A 23,757-nucleotide genomic window follows, 5' to 3' on the forward strand; every position below is an offset into this window, starting at 1 on the left:
CAGATCAATGTTACGATGAATATTGTTACATAGTGCCTATTGTTGTATAGCGAAAGAATGTTTTACTTTTTGAATACGATAATACTTCACGAGATTCGAAAAATTTCAAATCTATCATTCAAATCTTGTACATAAATCGTTACTCTATTTCAAATTACATGCATGTACATATATGTATATTCGAGTTTTGGATAACCAATGTTTCATGTGTACGTCACTGGCAAACGCTCGGTGGCATCGGCGCGCTCAGCCAGCGGTCGTCATGGCGACGAGCAATCATCTTCCCCCACCACTTTACAAACGAGCCCCCTCTGCGTCAGTCATTCGCGAAGCCTCGCATGCGGCGGATTGTGCGTAGTACACCGATGGTTTTTGCGTGTTCCCTCGCCCTTTCTTACTCTCGCCCCTCGTGAAAAACCTTCAAGGGGAGCACGGTGCGCCTCGGAGGCGCTGCCTCAAGTGTACGGTGCCGAATTTCATTGCGGTGATCCATTCTGCTCTCGGTTGTCCACACGGTCAATAATGAGGGACATGGCGGGCAAGATCGCAGAGTTGAAGTTCGAGGCACCCCTCGCACGCTTCGAGGAGGAAGACACGGCCAGTCTGAAGAACATGAATCTACTGACAGGTGCGAGAAAAACACGGCTCGTGTGTATATTTCTTTTGTTCGCGAGAGGCTCGTCACCTCGTTTTACGGACTCACGGATCCCGCTCCGTCGCGTAACCTCCTATGGATCGAAAGTTTATCGCGATGTTCCCGATACGGGATTGCTTTAGTAACAGCGTGTGTCGCGTCGAGTGCCAAAATTACGCGAACTGAGAGTTACACCGGTCTCGACATCCTCTACTCTACTCTCCTCTACTCTCCTCTACTCTATTCGCGATCGACCTCCGACCATTTCGAAAGTGGGATAATCCTACTTACAAAGTAATAAAATGTTTCGCGGACGGTCATATGAGTCTTCTTTCCGTCGAGAGTGTGTGTACACTTAACTTGCAAAAAGGTGTATGTGTACAGCGAGTGGAGATTTTGGGACCGAATTCCTTCGTTCCTGTCGTGTGCGATCATGAACCGCAAAGAAAGTTGGTGCTATCGATAAGGAATCGAGAACAGTTTCTGTGTGTTCACCGCGTGGTGTCGGTGTCATTCGTCCCGGTTTTCTTGAAGCCGGCGCCGTAGTGCGACCCGTACCTATAAACGGAAATTTCGACACCGAAAAAGTTGTCTCCCGTGGTGGAAACAGGTTTCGTGGGTCTGTCCGAGTATAAACGGCGTGAAACGCGCGTGTGCATGCGTGGTCACGCTCGTTTTGCGATCCTTAGAAACGAATAACAAGGGTGGTGTGGCGTACTTAGCCACCATAAAGAAGCGACCTTCGAACCGCGACAAAAGGCGCACGTCACGCGTACAATTGCCGTCCAACATCTTGCCCGTGTTAATTCTTCTTGAGACCATAATAAGAAACGTCAATACGTTCGCGGAGACCATTAAAATTTTACTACGCGTTCCCATTTTTAACGCCGATCAAGCGAGTAAATATTAAGGCAATTATACAATATTTTCCAGTTCGGATGGCACGGTGATGGAAAAGGTAGGATAATTGAGGCTTTCACGAAATTCTGAAACAGCGAAAGGTATATAAGTACTCGAGCACTCGACAGAAAAGATGTGTAGTTCAATCGTAAAATCGAGAGGAAGCTAAGGTACTCGTGTTTCAGCCGCTGGTACAAAAGTATTAACAAAAATATAGAATTTAAAGTGTGCCTCTAAGTGCTGTACAATGTCAGTTCAATGTCTTTCTGTTTTAATTCAACGTCGATAGCTATTTAAATCCAGGAAGAATTTCTAGCATTGCAAATACTAATTAATATTTGTACGTAATGCAATCGTACGCCCTCCAGCACCAAAAGGGAACTCACATATCAAGGGTTTACTTTACGACTGCACTGTATTTTTTTTCCATCGTCCATAAACGCGAACATTCTAATGCATCGGGCTATATAAGTAATGCCTCGACACGCTGGAACCGTGCAATTCCAGCGTTCGCTTGAAATTGTTGATTGATCATTTCGTTATGTCATATACACGCGTATTTCCTGAAATGGAACGCAGTGTACATTTAACTCTGTTTCGAATAACATTATGTATTTCGAAAGTCTCCGCACGTGCCTTCGAGCACGACACTCGTGTCACTTTTCGCGACATCGTAGAACGCATTGAAATCCTCCCGCTGCGACGAGAATCGGAGGCAGCCCGGGAGCACGGAAACGCGAAAAACCTGGTGTTCGGGGAAAACGTGAAAAAGAAATCATGGACATTCGATCCTGCCCAAAACATATACGACACGGTCTGCTACGTCACCGATCCTCCACAGGAAAGTCCCTGAACTTTATATAAGTGATAACAACCAACAACGCGTAGACGTGTATAATTAAATATGTACCGGTCGAGTCGGACGTCATCGTTGTCCTCGTCGTAAGTCAAAACGCTTCTGTGTATGTGCCTACAAACGATGATCCGTCTTTCGCTTTTGCCGCCGACCGCGTCCCTCTTCGTTCCGCTCACTCTACTTGTGTTTACTCTGGAATCCCGCTAGAACCGATGACTCGTACACGCTCGCGTGTCATTTAATTTAATTGTTTTAAATAGCCCACGTCGAACAGACGATATTTTTTTCGATGTGGCAACAGATTACGATAAATGGAACAACAGTTGTGCAGTTTTGTATACTTAATTATAATAATAAACGTGAATTAATAATTAATTAGAGTTATTTATACTTTTTCGCTATTAATACAGTACGTCCGAACTGTCTGAGTACTCGGTTAAGAATAAGAATAGGCTTTAACATTTAAAAATAAATTATTATATTAGCGATAGATTTTTTATAGATAAATTTTTTGCGGAAATTTTTCACATTGGTGTGAACAGCCTCATAAGACGGCATGCATTTTAAAACTGTTGCGAATCTATCGCTGTTGGTTTGTGGGAACCTTAAAGTTAACGATTCGTTTTCTGTACAGAACAATTGTTGGACGCCAGTTTGGACGGAGGCTATAGTGAAAACTGCAACGCGAACGAACCGGCAGGGACCCATGAGAACGGTACCGATACCCTCCAAGAGGGTACGTTCAGCCCCTTCAGTGGCAGCCTCGAGGATCTTGTTAATACCTTCGACGAGAAGATAACAACCTGCTTCCGCGATTACGGCACGGACGTCGAGTCTTTGGCACCTGTGCAAGTGCGGACGCAGGAGGAGATCATGAACGAGTGCCAGTACGTTACGATATTCATTACACACACACCTACTGAAATAAAAAAAAGGGGCATTAAACCAGGCTAACGGTGACGAATTACACTTTAGACGAAGGATAAACATCGTGTTTCGCATCTTTCCTCGAATACAATCTACGGGCGACAACCATAATCAGTGTCTACCACCCCGCGAGTCGTTGCTCGAATGACGACTAAAGTCAACCTCGGACATTGAAAGAGCCACGAGGGGGTTGGGGGAGGGGTGCGAATGAAAATTACGTTAGTTAGCGCACGCGACTGAGCAGTTTCTCCCTTGATCCTTGGGTCACGCGATATTCCTCCCCCCGCGTACAGTTATACCGGTTCGCGATTTAAAAAACAAACCACACCACTGGTGGTGATGGCGGCAGCGGCTTTGGTAAATGAATAGGCCGAAGATCGAGGTGTGTTATCGCGTTCAAATTGTCGCGTTTACCTTGAGATATCTATTACCACAGGACGGCCAAGCGCGCGCGCGCGCGCGTGTGTGTGTGTGTGTGTGTGTGTGCGTGCGTGTGCGTGCGTGTGACGACGACGATGATGATGATGATGATCCACGTTTATGTACACATATGTATACACGTCGTACAGTAATGATGGTCGACTCGTTCCGGCCGAACGGAAGTAATCGTTTATGGCATCGCCGTTATATTATTCGCGCGGGAATCGTAACTACCATATCGGTACGGTATTTCAATGACATAATTGAAGGGACGTTGTCCCGGGCGGCATTAGCGTGCCGTAGATTACGAACCGGTTGAATTTATTGTTCCTATAAAATCGCGCAAAAAATGTTCGCCAGATTACGCCTTTCGTCGCCGTTCATCCGTCCGTTCGGCTGTTTTACAGATAATACATATCCCGTTTAAATAATACCCGTGTTAACGCTTTCTTCGGGAGTCGTTAAGACGCGCGAGTAGCAATTTCACTCAATGCTCGAGTAGTTAAACTAATATCGCTGAACGATAACTGGTACATACGTGTTCATTGAAGCTGGATGGAGTCGTACAACGGGGTGTCTATAGACATAGATATTTGGTATGGTGTCAGGTCCGTGTCGAATTAGCGTTTATGAATGTCTCTGGGGAAAACTAGTCAGTAATCGTGTAAATATCAGGCAGTGACAACGCTCTGATTTACTGCAATGTCAATTGAATGTTACTTTTGCGCAACTATAACTGTCTTCTTGGAAACTAACAAGTGAAGGACCTCAACTATTCGACTTCAATTTTAACGGGGTTTTGTAAGATGATAGGTATACAGGTTCAACAATGAAAGTTACGAACTTTCGAGTGTAGGTAACTTGTAATACAAGTTGAAGTTATCGAAGTTGCGTTAGAAAAGAGAAAGAAAAATATTATATTTTGGTGAACGAGAATCGATCCCAGGAGCTCCGATTTATCAGTTAAACAACCTTATACTTTGATAAGTTTTATAATTGTACATCTTAAAGGTACACCACTTTGATTGTTTATAAGTCTTTAAAATTATCGAGAGTCTGTACACTGTATATTATCATCTTACAAAACCCCGTTAAAATCCAATTCGGACAGTTGGGGTCCTTCCCTTGCAAGTAAATAGAGATATTTGGGGCAGTAGTTTATAGGGTATGTATCATGTAGTATGTATGTTTCTATGCGGGTTTCTCCATTTTTTTATGAAAAGTTAATTATTTTCCAATCGTTTCGGACGTTCCGTGGCGTGAATATACTAGCGGCAAGTCTGATCTCGGAATTATGGTACGTATCGATTTTCCAACTGAAAAGTGTGCCGCCATGAGTACTCTCTACATGACGTTTGCGGCGCGTTCTGCAGCTTTCTCTCCGCGATGTGGACAGCGCGCGTTGAAACAAGAAGCGGGTTGCCGTCTAATTAGAATTAGACTATGGGATCGATTTTAACTAGTCGTCTTTCGTACTGAAAATGTTTTGGACTGCTTTTGAAGTTAATTAGAGTCGCTACACCTTATCCATACAGTTATTTTAGAATTTAGGATGATTAACGGTGAACCGATATGAGAGATTTCGATAATCGATCAGACAAATGCTCGTGAAGGGATATCTGGTAGAAGAAGTGTCGGGCAAGTTTATCCGTTGTCAAAATTTCGATGGTCAGGTGGAAAAGTATCCTTGAAGGAAAGTTAGAATTCCCGTTGGTTAAGGTCGAAGGGACACTCTAGGTAAATATTTTCAGCGAACAATGTTCATTGTAGCCGCGCCGCAGGTGTCCGACAAACCGCCCCGAGACTGCAGGTGAAGGCTCAACGAAGCGCAAAATTGTATCTTCTTCGGGTGTATAGTAACGCGGCGGCGAGGCGGGGCTCTCTTAAACTCGTTTGTACTTCATTGTCCACCGTTGTGCATAATTCCTTTCAAGTCCCGCCGCTGTCTTCGCAAAATCCGTCTGGACTTTTATCAAGTCAGTCGGAAGAGGGTTCCGGTAAATAAACTGAAAACAACGAACAGTCTCCGAATACCTACGATGTACACCAAAAATTGACGGCACTTGCTACGTTTATATTACGAGCAAACTTTGAATTTTCAATGATAAAGTGGGAGATCTAAAGGTTCCCATAGACTATAAACGATACGATTTGTCGTACGACATACAGTAAATCTTCAATGAGTATGCGAAGGCTCCTCGGCACTTAGAAGGGGAGGTCCCCAGGTGTAACGCTGACTTTTTAATGAGGTTTAGCACAGTGATAGATCTTGGAATTCCGAAGCTAATGATATTTGTTTTAGCCGCGCGTGGCCATTAGTTTATGAAATATCTAATGTTCAACACCAAGAAGCCTTCGAACACTGATCGAGGATTTACTGTACATCACTTCGACGGTTGGAACTGTCGTTTAGACGATCGAAGCGACCTATTTAGGTTATACGATCAGTCGTACGACAAATCATATTGTCTATGGGGCCGCGTAAATCCTACTGGATCAAGGTACTACACTCTACACTATACAGGCGACTCAGTTGATTCTAACCGTTCAATCCATAAACCTCGTCTTGACCTTTACAGTGTCATAAGGAAAACATGAATCTAGGATGGAACGGGTAGTTGCAACCGTTGCTTATTTCACGCGGTACACCCGGTATATACATTTTTTATCCGTATCTGACCCCGCCCGGCCAGTTACGCAATTTTTGCAGTGGTTTCATCTTCGGCCGAACGTGTTTTGCGAGAAGTCGAGAGGTCAGCGTCCGAGGTTCGCAGAAACGACATGTGTTATCCCACGTGTTTCATTCAACATTGCCTCACTTCTTTTTTCTTTTGTTTTTTCTGTGCATGCATTAGGCCAGGCAACGAAAGAGTAGCGAAACGCCCGTGTGCACATTTACACCGCCAGAGAGAGAGAGAGAGAGAGAGAGAGAGAGAGAGAGAGAGAAGTCCCCGCGTGCCATCGACCGTAATTCAATTCGTCGCGGACGAAGACACTCGCTCGTCTCAAGGATCGGGGGGACCAACTTTTCACGAATAAAATCTCGGGTCAGGCAAGGTCGTATATTCGTTGTCGCTTTTGGCCCCTGTCCCACTTTGGGGGAGTGGGGTTACCCCTTTCAACGCTGGCGAAACACAGTAGCCTCGCGAGTCCTTTTCACTCGACCGAGCCGAAAGACTTTCTCGGCCTCGCGGCATCGAACTTCCTCTTCTTTCTGACGTCTTCATTGCTTTTTTATCCCGCGACCCCTTTCGAGACCGAGTGATTCTTCGTACCCGTGATGCTCTTGCAGCGACAAAGTCTCTCGTCACGACGGCTTCGCCCCGCGTTTCAATACCCGTGGAATTTGTTTTGGTTTTGGTTTATCCGACGTGATTTTAGGAAATATTCCACGAACGTTGGAGAACCATCGAGCATCGTTCACTCTGAGCTAATCACCTATACAGGTGTGGTACGTTATTTCGTTGGTCGCCATTTATGGAATATTAGGGTTAGCAAAAAAGACTTTGTATACCATAATTTGATGAATGACATAGGTTGTCGATAGGTCGGGAGTTGGAGCTTTCTTTCTCCGAATCCGATTAGCCGAACAAAGTGAAGCCGAGAAATATATGTTATGGCCATTTCGCGTAAAAATATATGTTGTAGGGCATAAAACGAACCATGTGGATAGTATACATACATATACAAATCATTAGCACGCATCGTACGAGTTATTCGAGTCTTCACGGTGAACATCGGCCCGAGTAAAAACGGTAGCCAAAATGATCGAAAAGAATGCGCGAGACAACAAAATCCGGTCCCCGGGTACTTACGGTCAATAACACGACTACCTCGCGGCGAAGAAATTGTGCGTGATCGAATCGTGGAGGCATGAAAATTTGATCTCTGTGTTTTGTTCCGCCGTTCGTATCGAGCCATCCTCCGGATGGACAAACGTCAATAAAACTGCGCACGCGCTATACGGACCCACCTTCGTTACGATGGTTCCTCTGACTATCGGGCGTACTCGCGCGTCCCGTTTCTTCGGTTCAATTTACTTATTCAGGGAAATGAGCGCAGATAGACATGTATCTCGATCTTGCAGAAGCGCACACAAGATGTTACTCTTTCGATGCATCGTATCAACCCATTTTTATGTCTCCTTCAATCGTCTCACGCAAAACGATCGTCCATGTTGATAGAACACCCCAAATTCCCCAGGGCCGAAAACCTCTTCCACAATCCTGCGGTAACTAATCGTTGCACAACCAATACGTTTACGAGGACATTGTTTTCCTCTTACCAGGCTATTCGGCGTTACGCAACCGATGGCGTACGGAGTCTCGTCGCGGATCATTGAACCGAACGATGAATTAATAAACAAGTAGCTTTTTTCCTGTGAATTGAATTTCCCTGCAATTTTCACGATCCAATTTTATTGGAACGGACGTGTATAGAGAACGGAGCAGTCATCGAACCACTTACCAAAACAAATGTGTTTGCAGGCACAACTGATATTGATCGCGATTCAGTGTCATCCTAATTATTACGATATTCCTCTTTGTTTTCCGTTTCCTGTATTGGTCATGACGGGAAACGAATGAGGCCAAAAAAAAAGAAGACAAGTACTTACAGTTAACGTTTGGTGTATAATTCTCGCGGCGAATGTTTACGCAAATGTGGGTGTGCGTTTTTTGTTCTCCCATTATGACGTCGTCTATCTTTGGAGCGTATTGATTTTAAACCGCGACGATGATTCTCTCTCTCTCTCTCTCTCTCTCTCTCTCTCTCTCCCTCTCTCACCCACCCATATGTCGCCCCTAGTCTCTGTTATGTTTAGCCGTTCATTTCGATGCGACCAACATACGGCGTGGCGGTCTGGGATGAAGTCACTGCCTTAATGCACTTAATATTAATGAGAAACTCAAGTGGGTCGAATTGACCTCCATTTGTTAATCCGACACCATCGACCGAGCTGGTTTCTGTTGCGCCGCGAGAGAGCTCCTTTTTATTTCCGTGGCTCGCCATCAGCGGTGACGGCGGCGACGTCTGCCCCCTCGAACAGAAAGGAAACAAACCATCAGTTTAATCAATGAGGAGGGATACGTTGATGGAAGAAGGAATCCGAGGACCAGCGCGACGAAAATACAGGGATCGGGACGTTCATTAAACCCAATTAAAAGGGGGCCCATGTCTGCGACCCCGAGCGTTGAATTCTTTTAACAGAACGTTGCTCTTACAGCGAGTTTATATGTATACCAAAGGAAACAGAGCAAAAAACGAAGACTACATATTATGTATTATGTAGTGCGCAAAGTGTGCAGAAAATTGTAGAAAATCTTTGATACCTCGTTCTACTAGTCTGAAGAAAGACAGATACGTGCCTAGGGATTTTAAATTGAATGGATAACGAGAACAAATAATTAGAATACAATCGTTCGTAAGTTCTGTAATACACTGTACATGTATAAGGTAGATGTCCCAATTATTGCTACTGTAAGATTGTAGGGTAACTACATGTAATCGTTTCACATGTTGTTTAATCTAACGCATTTGTTATGTAATCGGGATTGTTTACAAATCAGAGATGTGAGACTAGGCGCATTGATCGAATACGTTCATGGGCACTATCGTCGTCGATTCATACCGGACACATTAATTTCCTTGAAACCGGCCACCTCTATTGTTATCGAAATAAGTTACTCTCTGTTTGCAGGAGATCAAATGTGTGCGCCGCGTGTGTCTATCTGTCGTGCCTATACCCAGGAAACGCCTACGAAAGCCGAGTGATTCACACGCTATCCCAGAAAACGAATACTGAACAGAACGTCCATGTCGATGCTGGAGAATCTTATCGCGCCTTTCGTGGCCATTTAACGCTTAAACGTGCCTGGAAACAACCTGCGCCTCTTTTCTACAGCGCTTTCGATCTAGATCAGTTTCACAGTGACTTGCATCGAGCAACATTGTTTACCAGAGGCTAATGACAACGGGAAAATTCGTTCGATCCACGTGACTGGCGATTCTTTAATGTAAAGATTTCACATATCCGTTCGATTGGTACGGATTTCAGACGATTGTCGGTGTTGGTATCAACATCAACACGATGAGATTTCAAGGCACGTCAAGACTTCGAAGATCGTGTCTGAGGTTCACTCAAACAACTGGTCGCAATTATTGCAAGACTTTCGGTGTGTATTTCGAGTGGCGGACGTTTATGTTAGAAAATAAAAATCACGGAGAGGCTCAGGAGTGTAAATTCTGAGAAAGTGTCCAGCTCGCGTCGAGGCGCAAAAATAGAAACCCGCTAATTCAATTCGTAGTTTGAAAACGTCGGTGAACAATTTAGCAAGAGGATATGAGTCAGCTGTGGTGATGTCCGCATAATTAGTAACACGCCCCAATGAAGTGTGTGTGTGTGTGTGTGTGTGTGTGTGTGTGTGTGTGTGTGTGTCTATTGGGGAAAAAATAATTCGAAGCGAAGGCTAGGGACGTTCCTCTTTTTCCTACTCCAGATTCTTATTAAAAACGGTGATATATTGTAAATCATTTAATCGTGTTATGTATGTTGTTTAGAATGTGGTGGACGATAACCGGCACTTTTGGTAACATACTACCAATTGACTGGAGCAAATCGTACGCCAGGAAAATGCATATGCCCGCGTTGAATCTAAACGAGACACCGCTCTCGAACGACAGGTGAGTTGTTTTGGCCGTTTTTTTGTCTTTTTTTCCGTCAAATATCTTAGCTGCTTTCGTTTCTGGAACAGTCCATTTTCTGTGACTGTGTCCGCAAGAAACAGAAATTCGGAAATCTGTAGCCGGTGAGCAAGACGCGATTAATGTCTGCCAATTGGTCGCTTTCATTTTGTTTGCTTTAGACAAGAGCTAGAGGAATTAAGTAGCGAAGACGAGGCTGTCGCGACTGATTTGGACATGCATGCTTTAATCTTGTCCAGCAGCATCGATACACACTGCCCTGAGGAACAGTTGAAGACAGCGGAAGAAGTGCTCCGCGAGATAGACGATATAATGCAGGTGAGGCTGCCAGTATTGCGCACAGTAGCTATAACAAGTATTTGCAGACTTGGTTGCCATAAGTAGATCGATATAATTAAAAGATACGCAATAGTGAGAAAGATATTACTTGAACAGAGATTTGAGGCTTTCACGACCCGGCATCATACAGTGTAAGCCTCAACAGTGAGAACTGTACATATATTACTTGAAATTGCTATTGGCGGTGCGATGATTATAGAAACTGTTAGAACATAATCTCTAACAACATAAAGAAGTATTTAAAAACGATATATGTATAGGAGCAAATAATTAATCCAACTACTGTATGCACATAGCTTCAGTGGCTTTTCTTAAGCTCTAGAAACGTACAGTCTGACATGCCTGGGATTAATAATCGTGTTTTCGTAGGAGAGTCCTTCGATGGAACGGTCACCAGACTCGGATGGTTCATTACTAGACAGCGACGAGGCGTTGGAAAGGAGCAGAGAAGTTCTTGGTTCGCCGCTCCACGAGAAAAGTACGTTTCCATCGATCGATCTGAAACAATAAACAGTATCGGAATATGGACCCCGTTAATTTGAATCACGATGTTTGTTTTAGAGTTAAAACAGCTTAGCTCCAGTCAGTTGACCGAACTCCTTGGAGAGATGGAATCGTTGGTGGGCGCCCTAAGCGAGACCCTGATCGCCGAACTCGCGTTGAGAGACGAGTTGGAGTACGAGAAGGAGCTGAAGAATCAGTTCATCTCGTTGTTGCTGGCTGTACAAAACCGACGTAGGCAGCATCATGTAACGAAAAAGAGAAATCAAATGCAAAATGGTACTAGTCCCTTGCCACAACATAGATCCCTGCAAGAATCTAAGGTAATGCTCGACGTGCGAAAGAAATTTTGTTAATTAATATGAGTGGCGAAGGAGAAATAATAATATTCTATGCTTTTTTTAGTATTTGACAACTGTAATTCCATACCATACGGACAGTGGTCCGCCAGACAATCAAGCCTTGCAGGTCCTCATAAAAAGTAAGTACTAGGAATATGTATCGGTGATTGTGATATTTTGTTAGACTGAAATGTCATAATTTGTTACAGTATTAAAAGCAATTAACGAAGATAGTCCAACTGTACCTACTTTATTAACGGATTACATACTCAAAGGTAATGAAATTTTATAACTTACATATTAACATGAATGTCTATAGGGATATTCGTGTATTATTATTGGAAGTGCAATCATTCAGGACACAATTGTACATTTTCAGTACTGTGTCCCACTTAGTGAGAATACCGTAAGTCTCACGGGAAGGACAATGGAAATCAGGAAGAAAGATATTAAATATTGAAGAATACCAATTGCTCTCTTCTCCTTGCCAGTACGCTTTCAGCCGTTGTTGTGTCGCATATTCTTGCGTTAAGGCAGGTGATTTTTGCTTCTGAGTTGTGACTCGAATTACACTCTCTATTGATTGTAGATCGTAGGTAGGGTCCCCTGACACTCGCATCTAGTCTTACTTTATATATTATAATGTGTATATTGATTTTACGTAAGATACAGTTCTGGTAATCTATGTATACGCTCTATGGAATATACCTCCTCGTCGTACATGAATTATACAATCTTCATTTTTGTATACGTCATTATGAATTTCTCATGCCAATTCAGTTTTTTGTAATTTTTTGTACATAAAGATTTTATCGAAATACGTGTGAGCGAAATTTACTATATCACCGAGAATACTTATATTTATCTAGAAAAATATACAAGATAACTTGTAGATCACTCTCTGTCAAAGGAGAATAGAGAGAGAGAGAGAGAGAGAGAGAGAGAGAGAGAGAGAGAGAGAGAGAGAGAACAGTATAACTAAGCTTACGAATTTAGTGCGTATTGTTGTAATGCCCGTATGTATCTAAAGTTAAAATAACTAATAACATTGACGCGCTAAGATACAAGTATCTCGTTACTCGAATCACACTTTCACGGATGTGTACTTCACTCGAGACCTATTACATGACTGTATGCAAGCTGGCATTAAAAATTCTTTGTGTACAGCAACACAGTTGCTCCAATGCATTGTGCATACTCTTAGAAATATTGTGTTTGTTGAAATAAAGAAATAAACCGGACAATCTTACTACTTGAAAGAATGTTCCTCGACCATATTTAATTAAATATTCATTATGGAAAAAGCAATGATTTATCATTAGACTGTGGATTTTCATGCAAAATGATGTTTTCTACAGAAATTCATACAGAGCAGAGCAAATCTAGGGATTACATTCTTTTCTTAAGTATTATATTGGACTCAGAGTAAACTAGAAAATTTATTGGATGTTTTCAAATTTCTGTTTTTTACTGTATTTTACAGGCCCCTATAGGCTATAAATGCATAAAATCCGTAGTCTATTTATCATAGTCCAATCATATGATTAAAGCGTATATTATTATCATGATAAATACATTACGATTATATATATTTTAATCTTATTTACTTATGTTTATAATAGAGCTCAATTTTATTTTTAGAATGTAATCATATTACACGCTCGCCTGCGCGAATATACAGTAGGATTTGAGTAGATATTGTTCCATCCATGAAAACCTCTCCTATTTGAACAATACTTATATGTTATACATATATATGTATAGCAATGTATAGTGAGAACAGGGTACAACAAGGTAACAAGGTTATTCGAAAAGCATGTAAAAGTGAAGAAAATAATTGATTCGTGGATTATATTAAAGATTGACTTATAGGTAAAGGTACGCACTTTATATACTTAATAAGACAATTTATACAACTCTTTTTTTCTTTTTTTTTAACCAGAACTCCAGAATTTTCGTGCTGTATAGTTTTCATAGGAAAATCTAACCTAAAGTTTCTATTTATATAAATATAATTCTATTTATATCGTACTTTTAATACAATTCTATATATAAACAATGTGCTTATAATTTTCGGCTATTTTTGTTAATACTAACATAGGTTAAGAACTGCTTTCTTTTTACACAGATGCCTTCACTTCAAACATTAGTTGGAATAGCTGGTTTCGGAGGTATTATTATTGGATGTAGTGGTTATGTTTTCGGGTATAAATATCAAGAACGACTACGGAAGACAGTAACTTATCAGAGAATCTTAGAAATTCTTCTTAACCACGAGAAGACTGTGAAACATTTAGGAGAACCAATAAAAGAAGGACGCATAAAATTTCTTCCAAAGAATGGCAACATTAGAAAGTTTACAGTTCCTCTGACAGGATCAAATACAAAAGGAATATTAGATTGTGAAGTTGAGCTTACAGAATCAGACTTGAAGCCAGAGATATCAAAGCTAGAAATTAAGTTTGCCAATATTCCCAACAAAATTTTTGTGGTTTATAATAATCAGTAGACAAACTAATGAAATACATTGTTGCATTTTGTTTCTCTGTTATATTTCTGTGGTATTGCTTAAAAGTGTACAAGAGTCTGCTAGTGTACAAGCTGCAGAGGAGAGAAAATGTGGTAACTTGATTACATTTAAATTTAAAGAATATTGCTTAAATAAGAACAAATGAATTATTATCTAAATGTTTGTAAAGGCATATCAGTAATTCCCTTTGGAACCTTAAGACCTCTTCTTGTGTAACCAAAACCAGCTTGTATAATATGTATGGCAGCTTCAATAGTTAAGTTCACATCACGTGGACTGCCAATTAAAGGATTTACCTCTACAAGATCAACAGCATTTAATCTGTGAGTCCTATACAACTCTTCCATTAGATGAACAGCTTCTCTAAGAGATAATCCTCCACGCACTAAAATCATATGCCCTTTAAATATTTTTGAGAACTGCAATGAAAATTACTTGGGTAGGATTACTTTGAACTAATTAAAGAGAAAGGTTTTATTTACCTGGAGTTCCTGTACTTGGTGCTTCTAAAGGATCAAGGGAATCAATATCAAAACTAACATGCAATGACTTGGAGTCATTAGGATCTACCTTTTCTATTGCCATGTTAACAACATCATGAATTCCTGAATAAAATATTTAAATGAATAAGCAGTAATTGAATGTAATATATACAGAGTTTAAAAATTACCATATCGTTCAACATCTTCCATACCAAAAGCAATAATGCCAAATTTTTCAATGACTAATCTTTCATAACGATCTACAGATCTTAATCCAATGTAAGCCACATTTCTTATGGATAGCCTGCAATGTAACATTTGTAGTATTTTTATTATATATGTGTAATTATATTTAATAATTTCAGTACATGAATCTTTCTAAGAATTACATTGGTTGTTGCCAATCCATGCCTGGAAGGTGTGGCCAATAATCAGCTAATTCAGAAGTTAATAATGCTACAGGCATACCATGAACATTTCCACTTTCACTGGTTTTATTTGTATTAAGATCTGCGTGTGCATCAACCCATATTACACCTACATCTTTCTTTACCTTTAAAAATATAGTACAATTCTAATGCATGTCTGCAAGTATACTTTTCGTTTGAGCTATACCTTAACATGACCATCTATTGTTCCAATTCCTACACTGTGATCGCCACCAAGTGTTAATACTCGGCGGCCATCGTTTAAAATCTTTTGAACTTTTTCAGACAGACAACCAGTGCAACCAGCAACTTCACCTAAATATGACATGTTATTCACACCATCGACATCTTTCGTTTCGTACGAAACATTGCCATAGTCTTTCACGTCCAAGCCTTATTTACCATGTTGAATGAAATAGTAGTTAATTGTATAAGTTTTAAGGATACCGAAAATAGATGCAATTGAATAAAATAATTACCTAAGGATTCTAACTCTTGCAGTAATCCAGCTTCCCTGATTACTCGTGCACCATGTGCTACACCTTCTTTGTGCTGTACAATTAATGTAATAAGTAAGAAGTCATTATAGAAATAGTTTAGAAAACATACCTGTCCTTTTTCAAATGGTACACCAATTACTCCCACTTTGCAATAATAGCGAACTACACATCTGAGAATGACACTTTCTATTTTAGATAACATATTGATTTTGTATCTGTTGTTTCAGTTGATGATTGAACACGAGCTAGTAGTAAAGTAACACAAGCATAATAGCTAGACATTGACCTATACCCTGAATTATCTAGCTCAGATAACGCACGAGATTCGTGATTCACAAATATACAGAAATGGTAATAATGTGCTAGGATGTAAATGTGTTCAGGAAACATCATCTTTTAGGAAATTTAAGTATTCTATATTTGTTGTTTGTAAAATTTACATAAGTTATTAAATAGGAAAGACTAAAGACATAAATACAAATACGAAATACATTTCAAATGTACAATAGTAGTTTTAATGGCAATTGGCAACATTAATATTAAGTATTAAACTTTAACAAAACATTGTGTTAAAACATCTCCTATCGCTCGAATAATCAATTTATTTGGGACCGATCATATTTTGGGGTTTGACCCACTCAGCAAATTGTTGTTCAGTGATACCATTCTTCAGTGCTGACTCTTTCAATGTAAGATTTTCTTTGTGTGCCTGTTTTGCAATTGCAGCAGCCTGAAACAAAGTGCGAATTTTATTGTACGTACATTAATAAATCAAAACATCAGAGTTCATAAAGTTACTAAAGAGGATCTATGTAGATACCTTATCATAGCCAATGTGTGGATTTAATGCTGTAACAAGCATTAAACTTTCGTTTAGTAGTTTATCAATATTCTCCTTGTTTGGTTTAATGCCCATTACACAGTTCTTCGCAAAGGTAGCACAAGCATCACCTAGGAGTCTTGTAGACCTCAATGTGTTTGCAACCATGACAGGTTTAAATACATTAAGTTCAAAGTGGCCATTACTTCCACCAATAGTTGTTGCAACATGATTTCCCATTACTTGACAACAAACCATTGTCAGTGCTTCACACTGTGTCGGATTCACTTTACCGGGCATAATTGAACTTCCAGGTTCATTTTCAGGAAGAGACAGTTCTCCCAAACCGCAACGTGGTCCACTTCCCAAGAACCGAATATCATTGGCTATCTAAATAAGAAATGTACATAAAATTTCTTTTATATTATATTAGTTAATAATGTAACATAAATGAATTTCATTAAAATATATACCTTCATAAGTGAAACTGCAACTGTATTGAGTGCACCAGACACTTCTACCATGGCATCATGTGCTGCCAAAGCTTCAAATTTATTGGGAGCAGTTACAAATGGTAAACCAGTGAGTTCTGCAATCTTTGCTGCTGCTTTTTCTGCAAAACCCTTTGGAGTATTCAATCCGGTACCTACTGCAGTACCACCAAGTGCTAACTGATATAAATGTGGGAGAGTATTCTTTACCCTTGTAATACTATTTGTCATTTGTGTCACATAGCCTGAATACCAGAAACATATATCGGTAATAACTTATATTTTTAATGTCTATTTCATATCTACATATCCTAATACTTACCTGAAAATTCTTGACCTAATGTCAAAGGTACAGCGTCCTGGGTATGTGTTCTACCAATCTTTATGATATCTTTCCATTCTGTAGATTTTTCGTTTAAAGCCTCACGTAAACACATCATTCCAGGCAATAGTACCCTATCAATTTCTAAGGCAACTGATATGTGCATAGCAGTTGGGAAAGTGTCATTACTACTTTGAGACTTATTTACATGATCATTTGGGTGCACTGGTGTCTTTGAACCAAGTTCACCACCAAGCATTTCAATTGCACGATTTGAAATTACCTAAATGATAATTATAAAGTACTTGGGAGTATTATTTAGAAAAACCTTGAAGTAATATATACTAATAAGTACCTCATTAGTATTCATATTGGTTTGTGTACCAGAACCTGTTTGCCAAATTACCAATGGAAAATGATCATTATATAGTTTGCCACAAATAACATCATCTGCAGCTTTGCTGATAGCTTCTGCTACTTTTGTGTCCATTCCAAAGTCTTTATTGACTTCTGCTGCAGCTTTTTTCAATATACCCATTGCCACAATAACACCGTACTAAAACAAATGTAATAGATAAAAGTTTATAAACGCATAAGACAGACAGAATTTATAAAAACATAATAATTTATTGCATTCTCTTACAGGCATACGTTCAAAGGTATCACCAATTGGAAAATTCAGTACTGATCTCATAGTTTGTGCCCCATAGTATTTGTCTTTGGGGACCTTCAGCTCACCAAATGTATCTTTCTCAATACGATACTCCTTACTTCCATCCTACAATTATAACACCAACATCTCAGTAAAACTAGTTAAATAAATTTCCCAAAAAATACTTTAACTATATTTATACCATGGTGAAAGGAAAAATTATGTAATTCAACTGAGCAAGTATAATATAACCCAAGAGACTTTAAAGTAGTCTGAGCAGGGGAAACTGAAGGTCAGTCCAATGAAGCCAGTTAGTCACGATAACATGTATACATAGAGAATGTATGTATGCAGATACACAAAACAGTTCTAAGTAATCATAATGTGTCAGAGATTCTAAACAAAAGTTGAATGAAACAATCAATATATAGATGCACAAACTAACAAAAGCATCATGCAAAATAAAATTCGAAAAATGCATTTATTAAGTTTACAATCATTTGGAATTAATGTTTGTATCAGCAGAAGGACTTTTATGAATATATTTGTTTTTCAATCAGAAGGGAAGGTAGTTCGGTAAACATTTAGAAAAATATAAGAAATCGCTTCGTACCATGTTTTTTTCGTTAAATCTTTGCTTTTGAACTTTCTAATTCCATTTAAAAAATACATTGCATTCTTTCGAGAGACTGATTAATGATCACATATCAAACGTATTCAATTGTTATATTGCAAAACCATAGGATGACATTTCGAAAGGATGTGGATAAAATTGTCCGTAAGTGTCACGGAATTTTTCACGGTAATCTTTCGGAAACTATTTTAGGATCAAGTTCTTCAACGATTATGTAAAAACGGCTTTTGGATCGCCTTAAAACTCGTGAACATCTAAATTCTGAAGAGAAATATACGAGCAAACGAATGTAATGTCATCGCGCGACGCAACTTATTGTATAACCACTTTATTTGAACAAATTTGTACCTTACAGCCTTTGGAAATCGCCGATGTGCTTAGAGACAGTCTCAATGTTAAAAGTCCCGACAATTTTTTCAACTCTCTTAATTCACGACTAATTAGGGAACATCCTAATAGATTCAACGTCATTTTAACCGTCTATCACTGTTTATTTCTTTCAACAATCACGCAGAGTGTTAAAAGATCTAAACTAATCCAAGTAGACAATTGTCGAGCACGGCGGCAAGTGAGCGGTGAGCGGACAAGCGGGTATATAAAATATACGTTAGTTAGATAGAAACTTATCAACATGATGACACTTCCACGAATTCACACTCTGCAAATCAAACAGCGACATCACACGCGCGAAAAGAAACGTTTGCGATTGGTTCACATTTCTTAATAAGTTAAATTTGATTAATAATAATCGAACATTGAAGACAAAGTAGAGTATTCTATTATTGTATAGCAGATCTCTTTATGTACAATGCACTTTATCAGTTATTAATGTAATTTTCAATATCTTTTGTTGTAATACTACAGAAAAAGTGGAATGGTTCAAACGACGAGACCGCTATTTTATGATTGGAAGACCGTTACAATCTTAAAAAAAAAAAACGTGCAACTTCGAACATACTTACCTTACTTACTGAACCGAAGTTTATTCTATCTTCTAATTATCATTTTTTTCTTTCAGTTCACAGCTAAGTAAGTAGTAAATCGATCAACGAAGTATACGTTGATCGTCGATAAGATCAATCGCAGTATTTAAAGCAGCCCGTTAACTTTCGTCGCCATTCTATTTACGTTACGTCCGCTGTGGTGATTTCGCGTAATAGCAGACGCGGCGACCGGACTATGGTGTATTTTCGAAAAAATGTCATGTGGATGGTTGAACGGAGTCGATGATATTAGTTCAACAATGGCTTTATATTAGTAGCGGTGCGTGAATAAAAATTGACAATATTGCGAGCAATTATCCAACACGATAAAGCCACGCGGCAAAGCTCGATTGATTTCGTTGCTACATTGTTGTTAAGACTCCGGTCTCATGTAAACAGCACGCGGTTCTTATGTGTCATCCGATCTAATGATCCTTATTATGTAATTTCTGTACCGGTCGAATGCTATGCTCGAAAAAATCTGGATGAAAATTATCGGAGTCGCGTCACGAGCGGTGTCTTTCGAAAATGACTGACTCTTCTTCCTCTTCTACTTTCGCGAGGTAAGTTGTGCCATTCCCCATTGAGGCGCGTGTCGCGAAACCTTTTTCCGCTTCTTCTGTCGACCTACCAAAAAAATTCGTCTACGTGTCCTTGAGACATTTGATGACAAGCTTACGTTTCGTTTTTCCGACGATATTAATTATTTGGTCCTATTCTTAACCTAGAATCAGTATGGAGCCGGCCCTTATGCGGTCAAGTAACGCAATACTTTGAACAATTTAAGATCATTTTAAATCTTATTTAATTTTAGTTTTTTTCTGCCAATCGGTTGGTTCTACAGAATTTTTTGCCAACGTATATACCGGCGATTGTGGCATTAATTTAATGTGATAATATCGGTTGAAATGAGTCGACAATAAATGTAAACTGAATCACAATTTTTTTTCCGTTAACTCAAATCGTTGATAACGTTTTAATGTTTGCTTACATTTATTTGCGATGTACGGGATACTTTTATAGTTTTCGAATGATAAAGCATTTTCAGCGTGATATTTTTAACTGACATTTTAAAATTACAAACGAAATTACTTTTGCAACCGGTTGAACTTAAATTGTAGTATGCAAATAGAAATGATTTCTTCATATTTTATCTTTCTGGTGTACATATTTCATAGTCCTCGTGTTTTTAAGTAAATAATATTTACTTACCGATATTTTAAACAGAAATAAGTGTACAGATAATATTATCCTTTTACATGATATTTACTAATACATGTTATATTACAATAGCTTTTCCTTTAATGTAAGAATCAGCATTGGTATTCAGTTTTATATTAAATCTTCTATTTATCGATTGTCAATTAGTTTTAGCACATGAAAAAACATAAAATTAATTGTATAATTTGTTATCTTACTAGTTTGTAAAAATATATTACAGTAATGTCTGTCTTACAGGGTAATCAATAATGTATTAACGTTTCTAAAATGTGTCGTTCGAACCAGCTTTGTGATATTAAACAATATGTATTGTATACCAACATATGTAGTATGGATGACATTATTGTTTCCTGTAAAAGTTTATCAACCTCAAGTATATTGGCGGATCGAAGGACTATTTTTCCATTGGTTATTAGCAATGGTATCAATGTGGACCTGGTCTGCAGGCTATGACAGTAAATATATAAATAATACATATAAAATTAAAATCTATATCAATTATGGTATAAATATTAATAATTGCATTTCGATTGGCAGTAATAGAACAAGGTGATGATATACAAAAAATTATTAGTGAAAGAACATTAGTAATAGCGAATCATCAAAGCACCGGTGATGTTCCTATGCTAATGACAACATTCAATTCAAAACCAAATGTATTGCCTAATCTAATGTGGATTATGGACAGGATTTTTAAATTTACCAACTTTGGTATAGTTTCTATTTTACATCAGGACTTCTTTATTGTATCTGTAAGCCTTCAAGTCTTATTAATTTAATAACAACATATACAATTTATTATACATAATGAAAACACTTGTCTTCTAATATTCATTAGGGTCGTAAGAACAGAGAAGAAAGTTTGAAACAATTAGAAAAACATCTAAAAGAAGCATACATTCCACTTAACAGAAAGTGGATGGTACTGTTTCCAGAAGGAGGTTTTTTATGTAAAAGAAGAGAGACTTCGCAAAAATATGCTAAAAAGAATAATCTTCCTATTCTTGAAAATGTAACCCTGCCACGTGTAGGAGCAATGCAAACTATATATGATACAATTGGTCCATCACAGGATAATAATAGATCGAACGAACAATTGGACAATAGACCAAGTAAGTAACCTTATAAACAGTACTTGTAGGTGTGTAGGACAGTGCTACTTCGTATGGTATTAAATTATTTCTAAAAACTTTTGATACAGGTATGACAGTAGCAAAACCAGAAATCAATTGGATTCTTGATATAACAATAGCATATCCTCAGGGAAAACCAATTGATTTACCTACAATTATAACTGGTTCCAGACCACCATGTGAAACAGTACTGTTTTATCGAGTTTTTCCTAGTTCTGTGGTAAGTTTTCAATATTTTATTATTCATTTTTTTCTGTTTATCATAGAAGTATTTTAGTGTATCATCGTCTTTTAGGTTCCTCGGGAACCAGAATTATTATCTAAATGGTTGTATGATAGGTGGGTTGAAAAAGAAGCACTTTTGGATAACTTTTATAAGTATGGAACATTTCATGGTACACAAGCATCGGCCAGTGAAGGTTCCAAGATCCATCAGGATCCATTAAGATTCCTAGTCCTTCATTTATTTTTTATAACATCTAGTTATATACATTACAATATGTTTGCATATGTGCTCTCTTACTTCTGGTAAAGCGTTTTATGCTATATAAGAAATCACGTTCGAACATGAGTGAAATTACAGTGTAGTAATCTAAAAAATATTCCTGCCTTAAACACTACTCTTGATGTTGACTAATAAAATTAACGAATGTCTGAATTGTCAATTCCAAGTGAATGTTTATGACTAGATACAATATAGCTAGTTAATCGCAATCATTGCTTCTATTGCTATGAAGAATTATTTAATTATGAAGTCTGTTATATTGATTACACGAACATAATTCTATTGATTTTCATGTACCTATCATGTGATATAACAAAACTTGATATCACAATAACAAAATTTTTGTTTAAGTAACGAAGTTCCTTATGGAAAATTCTTGCACAGTTGTATACATCTTTGTTATAGTTGGTCATTCCTTAGAACGTTTATTTCAATTTATACAGTGAGACATATTCCTCATGACATTATATTTGTAACATGACATTTATGATGTAATTGTACAAATTATGTCTTTGGTAAAAGACACAAGTAACATGAAATAGTCAGAATTACAATGACAATTTTATTTTATACGGACAAAAAATAGACCAAATTCATTTCAATGAAGAACTACGAAGTATCAAGACGTGAGCAGTTTTAAAAGTATAGTCATAATTTAAACTCCTTTTTATAGAAAATTCATTGTAAATGATACAATTTAAGATTTTAATGTTCATACTTATACAAGTTAAATGATTTAACATTTGTTAATTCAGTTAGATATTTTAATAATGCTATCATTTGCGTGCTGGTTTCAAATGCACTGCGTCGGCATACCTAGATGTTATCCTTTTTATTATTCCATTTATTACGAAGAGTGAAAATGTGTCTACACTTGATTATGTGTCTGGAGGACTTGGTAGCATTTCAGAGGGATTCTCATTGTATCCAGTATGTGTGTTTCGTAATTCAGTATCTTGAATAGAATCACAAAATGTTCTATGATGTGGAATTGCAAAGATGTAATAGCAAACTGTTGCTGCTACTGTGTACAAATGGTAATAGTGAGTACCATTTCAAAGAAATATCCATTTATTTATAATACATGATAGAAAAAAAAACAAGATATTTTTTAATGCGAAGTCAATCATAAAAATAATTTTTTAAATCACATATTAGAAACTTTATACATATATGTTCATAATTCTATGAGGTAGATGAGAAATTTAATGACAATTTGTTCGGAAAAAATTAGCAAAAATAAAAATCACGTCTTTTAAAGTCTGCCGAAGTGAGTAAGGTGTATACTTTATTGCTAAATCTCAATCAATAACGACGCTGTTCAGTAAAAAAAAAAAACAGCTGTGCCTTGTTCCTACGGACAAACCTCAGTGTTAGTTGTATATATTCGTATGCGAATCTCGTACGTAATCTTCATGGCTGAACCTGTGCCTACT

General features: G+C 38.2%; 5 protein-coding genes across 7 annotated transcripts; 3 read left to right on the forward strand and 2 right to left on the reverse strand.

Annotated features, from left to right (window-relative positions):
- Positions 1 to 337: 337 nt before the first annotated feature.
- On the forward strand, positions 338 to 12,856 carry LOC107193523 (fasciculation and elongation protein zeta-2). The gene is made up of 9 exons (XM_015582988.1): positions 338 to 628; positions 3,025 to 3,277; positions 10,296 to 10,418; positions 10,601 to 10,757; positions 11,148 to 11,256; positions 11,340 to 11,602; positions 11,685 to 11,760; positions 11,830 to 11,895; positions 12,000 to 12,856. The coding sequence occupies exons 1-9, from the start codon at positions 523 to 525 to the stop codon at positions 12,014 to 12,016; spliced, it is 1,170 nt and encodes a 389-aa protein (XP_015438474.1). The 5' UTR covers positions 338 to 522; the 3' UTR covers positions 12,017 to 12,856.
- Positions 12,857 to 13,403: 547 nt separating this feature from the next.
- On the forward strand, positions 13,404 to 14,400 carry LOC107193528. Its single transcript, XM_015582994.1, has 3 exons — positions 13,404 to 13,498; positions 13,749 to 14,242; positions 14,320 to 14,400. Exon 2 carries the CDS (start codon positions 13,749 to 13,751, stop codon positions 14,127 to 14,129), a length of 381 nt encoding a protein of 126 aa, XP_015438480.1. The 5' UTR covers positions 13,404 to 13,498; the 3' UTR covers positions 14,130 to 14,242; positions 14,320 to 14,400.
- LOC107193416 (arginase, hepatic) lies at positions 14,261 to 15,953 on the reverse strand. The gene is made up of 8 exons (XM_015582856.1): positions 15,853 to 15,953; positions 15,670 to 15,775; positions 15,540 to 15,612; positions 15,248 to 15,453; positions 15,022 to 15,185; positions 14,821 to 14,936; positions 14,633 to 14,755; positions 14,261 to 14,535 (listed from the first exon to the last, which is right to left on the reverse strand). Exons 1-8 carry the CDS (start codon positions 15,951 to 15,953, stop codon positions 14,300 to 14,302), a joined length of 1,125 nt encoding a protein of 374 aa, XP_015438342.1. The 3' UTR covers positions 14,261 to 14,299.
- Positions 15,954 to 15,988: 35 nt separating this feature from the next.
- LOC107193493 (fumarate hydratase, mitochondrial-like) lies at positions 15,989 to 19,034 on the reverse strand. 2 transcript variants are annotated; one of them, XM_015582946.1, is made up of 7 exons: positions 18,828 to 19,034; positions 17,837 to 17,971; positions 17,549 to 17,749; positions 17,194 to 17,476; positions 16,854 to 17,116; positions 16,381 to 16,770; positions 15,989 to 16,290 (listed from the first exon to the last, which is right to left on the reverse strand). In XM_015582946.1, exons 1-7 carry the CDS (start codon positions 18,948 to 18,950, stop codon positions 16,162 to 16,164), a joined length of 1,524 nt encoding a protein of 507 aa, XP_015438432.1. In that variant the 5' UTR covers positions 18,951 to 19,034; the 3' UTR covers positions 15,989 to 16,161. The 2 variants fall into 2 exon arrangements, with proteins under 2 accessions (XP_015438432.1, XP_015438433.1); XM_015582947.1 differs by lacking the exon at positions 18,828 to 19,034 and adding an exon at positions 18,048 to 18,057.
- Positions 19,035 to 19,618: 584 nt separating this feature from the next.
- On the forward strand, positions 19,619 to 22,420 carry LOC107193558 (acyl-CoA:lysophosphatidylglycerol acyltransferase 1-like). 2 transcript variants are annotated; one of them, XM_015583027.1, is made up of 6 exons: positions 19,619 to 20,025; positions 20,921 to 21,138; positions 21,221 to 21,435; positions 21,522 to 21,795; positions 21,885 to 22,036; positions 22,112 to 22,420. In XM_015583027.1, exons 1-6 carry the CDS (start codon positions 19,991 to 19,993, stop codon positions 22,346 to 22,348), a joined length of 1,131 nt encoding a protein of 376 aa, XP_015438513.1. In that variant the 5' UTR covers positions 19,619 to 19,990; the 3' UTR covers positions 22,349 to 22,420. The 2 variants fall into 2 exon arrangements, with proteins under 2 accessions (XP_015438513.1, XP_015438514.1); XM_015583028.1 differs by lacking the exon at positions 19,619 to 20,025 and adding an exon at positions 20,145 to 20,387.
- The last annotated feature ends 1,337 nt before the right edge of the window (positions 22,421 to 23,757 follow it).

This window comes from Dufourea novaeangliae, unplaced genomic scaffold (assembly GCF_001272555.1).
Source record: "Dufourea novaeangliae isolate 0120121106 unplaced genomic scaffold, ASM127255v1 scaffold6, whole genome shotgun sequence".
NCBI lineage: Eukaryota > Metazoa > Arthropoda > Insecta > Hymenoptera > Halictidae > Dufourea > Dufourea novaeangliae.

Bases quoted from the DNA above. Each gene is read 5' to 3' on its own strand.
- LOC107193528 (XM_015582994.1), top strand. From the start codon at position 13,749: ATGCCTTCACTTCAAACATTAGTTGGAATAGCTGGTTTCGGAGGTATT.
- LOC107193523 (XM_015582988.1), top strand. From the start codon at position 523: ATGAGGGACATGGCGGGCAAGATCGCAGAGTTGAAGTTCGAGGCACCC. The intron at 10,419-10,600 runs GTGAGTTGTTTT...TGTTTGCTTTAG, and splicing joins ACACCGCTCTCGAACGACAG to ACAAGAGCTAGAGGAATTAA. The intron at 11,603-11,684 runs GTAATGCTCGAC...TGCTTTTTTTAG, and splicing joins GATCCCTGCAAGAATCTAAG to TATTTGACAACTGTAATTCC.
- LOC107193416 (XM_015582856.1), bottom strand. From the start codon at position 15,953: ATGATGTTTCCTGAACACATTTACATCCTAGCACATTATTACCATTTC. The intron at 15,186-15,247 runs GTATAGCTCAAA...ATATTTTTAAAG, and splicing joins CAATAGATGGTCATGTTAAG to GTAAAGAAAGATGTAGGTGT. The intron at 14,937-15,021 runs GTAATTCTTAGA...GTTACATTGCAG, and splicing joins ATGGATTGGCAACAACCAAT to GCTATCCATAAGAAATGTGG.
- LOC107193493 (XM_015582946.1), bottom strand. From the start codon at position 18,950: ATGACGTTGAATCTATTAGGATGTTCCCTAATTAGTCGTGAATTAAGA. The intron at 17,477-17,548 runs GTACTTATTAGT...ATTATCATTTAG, and splicing joins CCAATATGAATACTAATGAG to GTAATTTCAAATCGTGCAAT. The intron at 17,117-17,193 runs GTAAGTATTAGG...TCTGGTATTCAG, and splicing joins ATTAGGTCAAGAATTTTCAG to GCTATGTGACACAAATGACA.
- LOC107193558 (XM_015583027.1), top strand. From the start codon at position 19,991: ATGACTGACTCTTCTTCCTCTTCTACTTTCGCGAG. The intron at 20,026-20,920 runs GTAAGTTGTGCC...TCTGTCTTACAG, and splicing joins TCCTCTTCTACTTTCGCGAG to GGTAATCAATAATGTATTAA. The intron at 21,436-21,521 runs GTAAGCCTTCAA...AATATTCATTAG, and splicing joins AGGACTTCTTTATTGTATCT to GGTCGTAAGAACAGAGAAGA.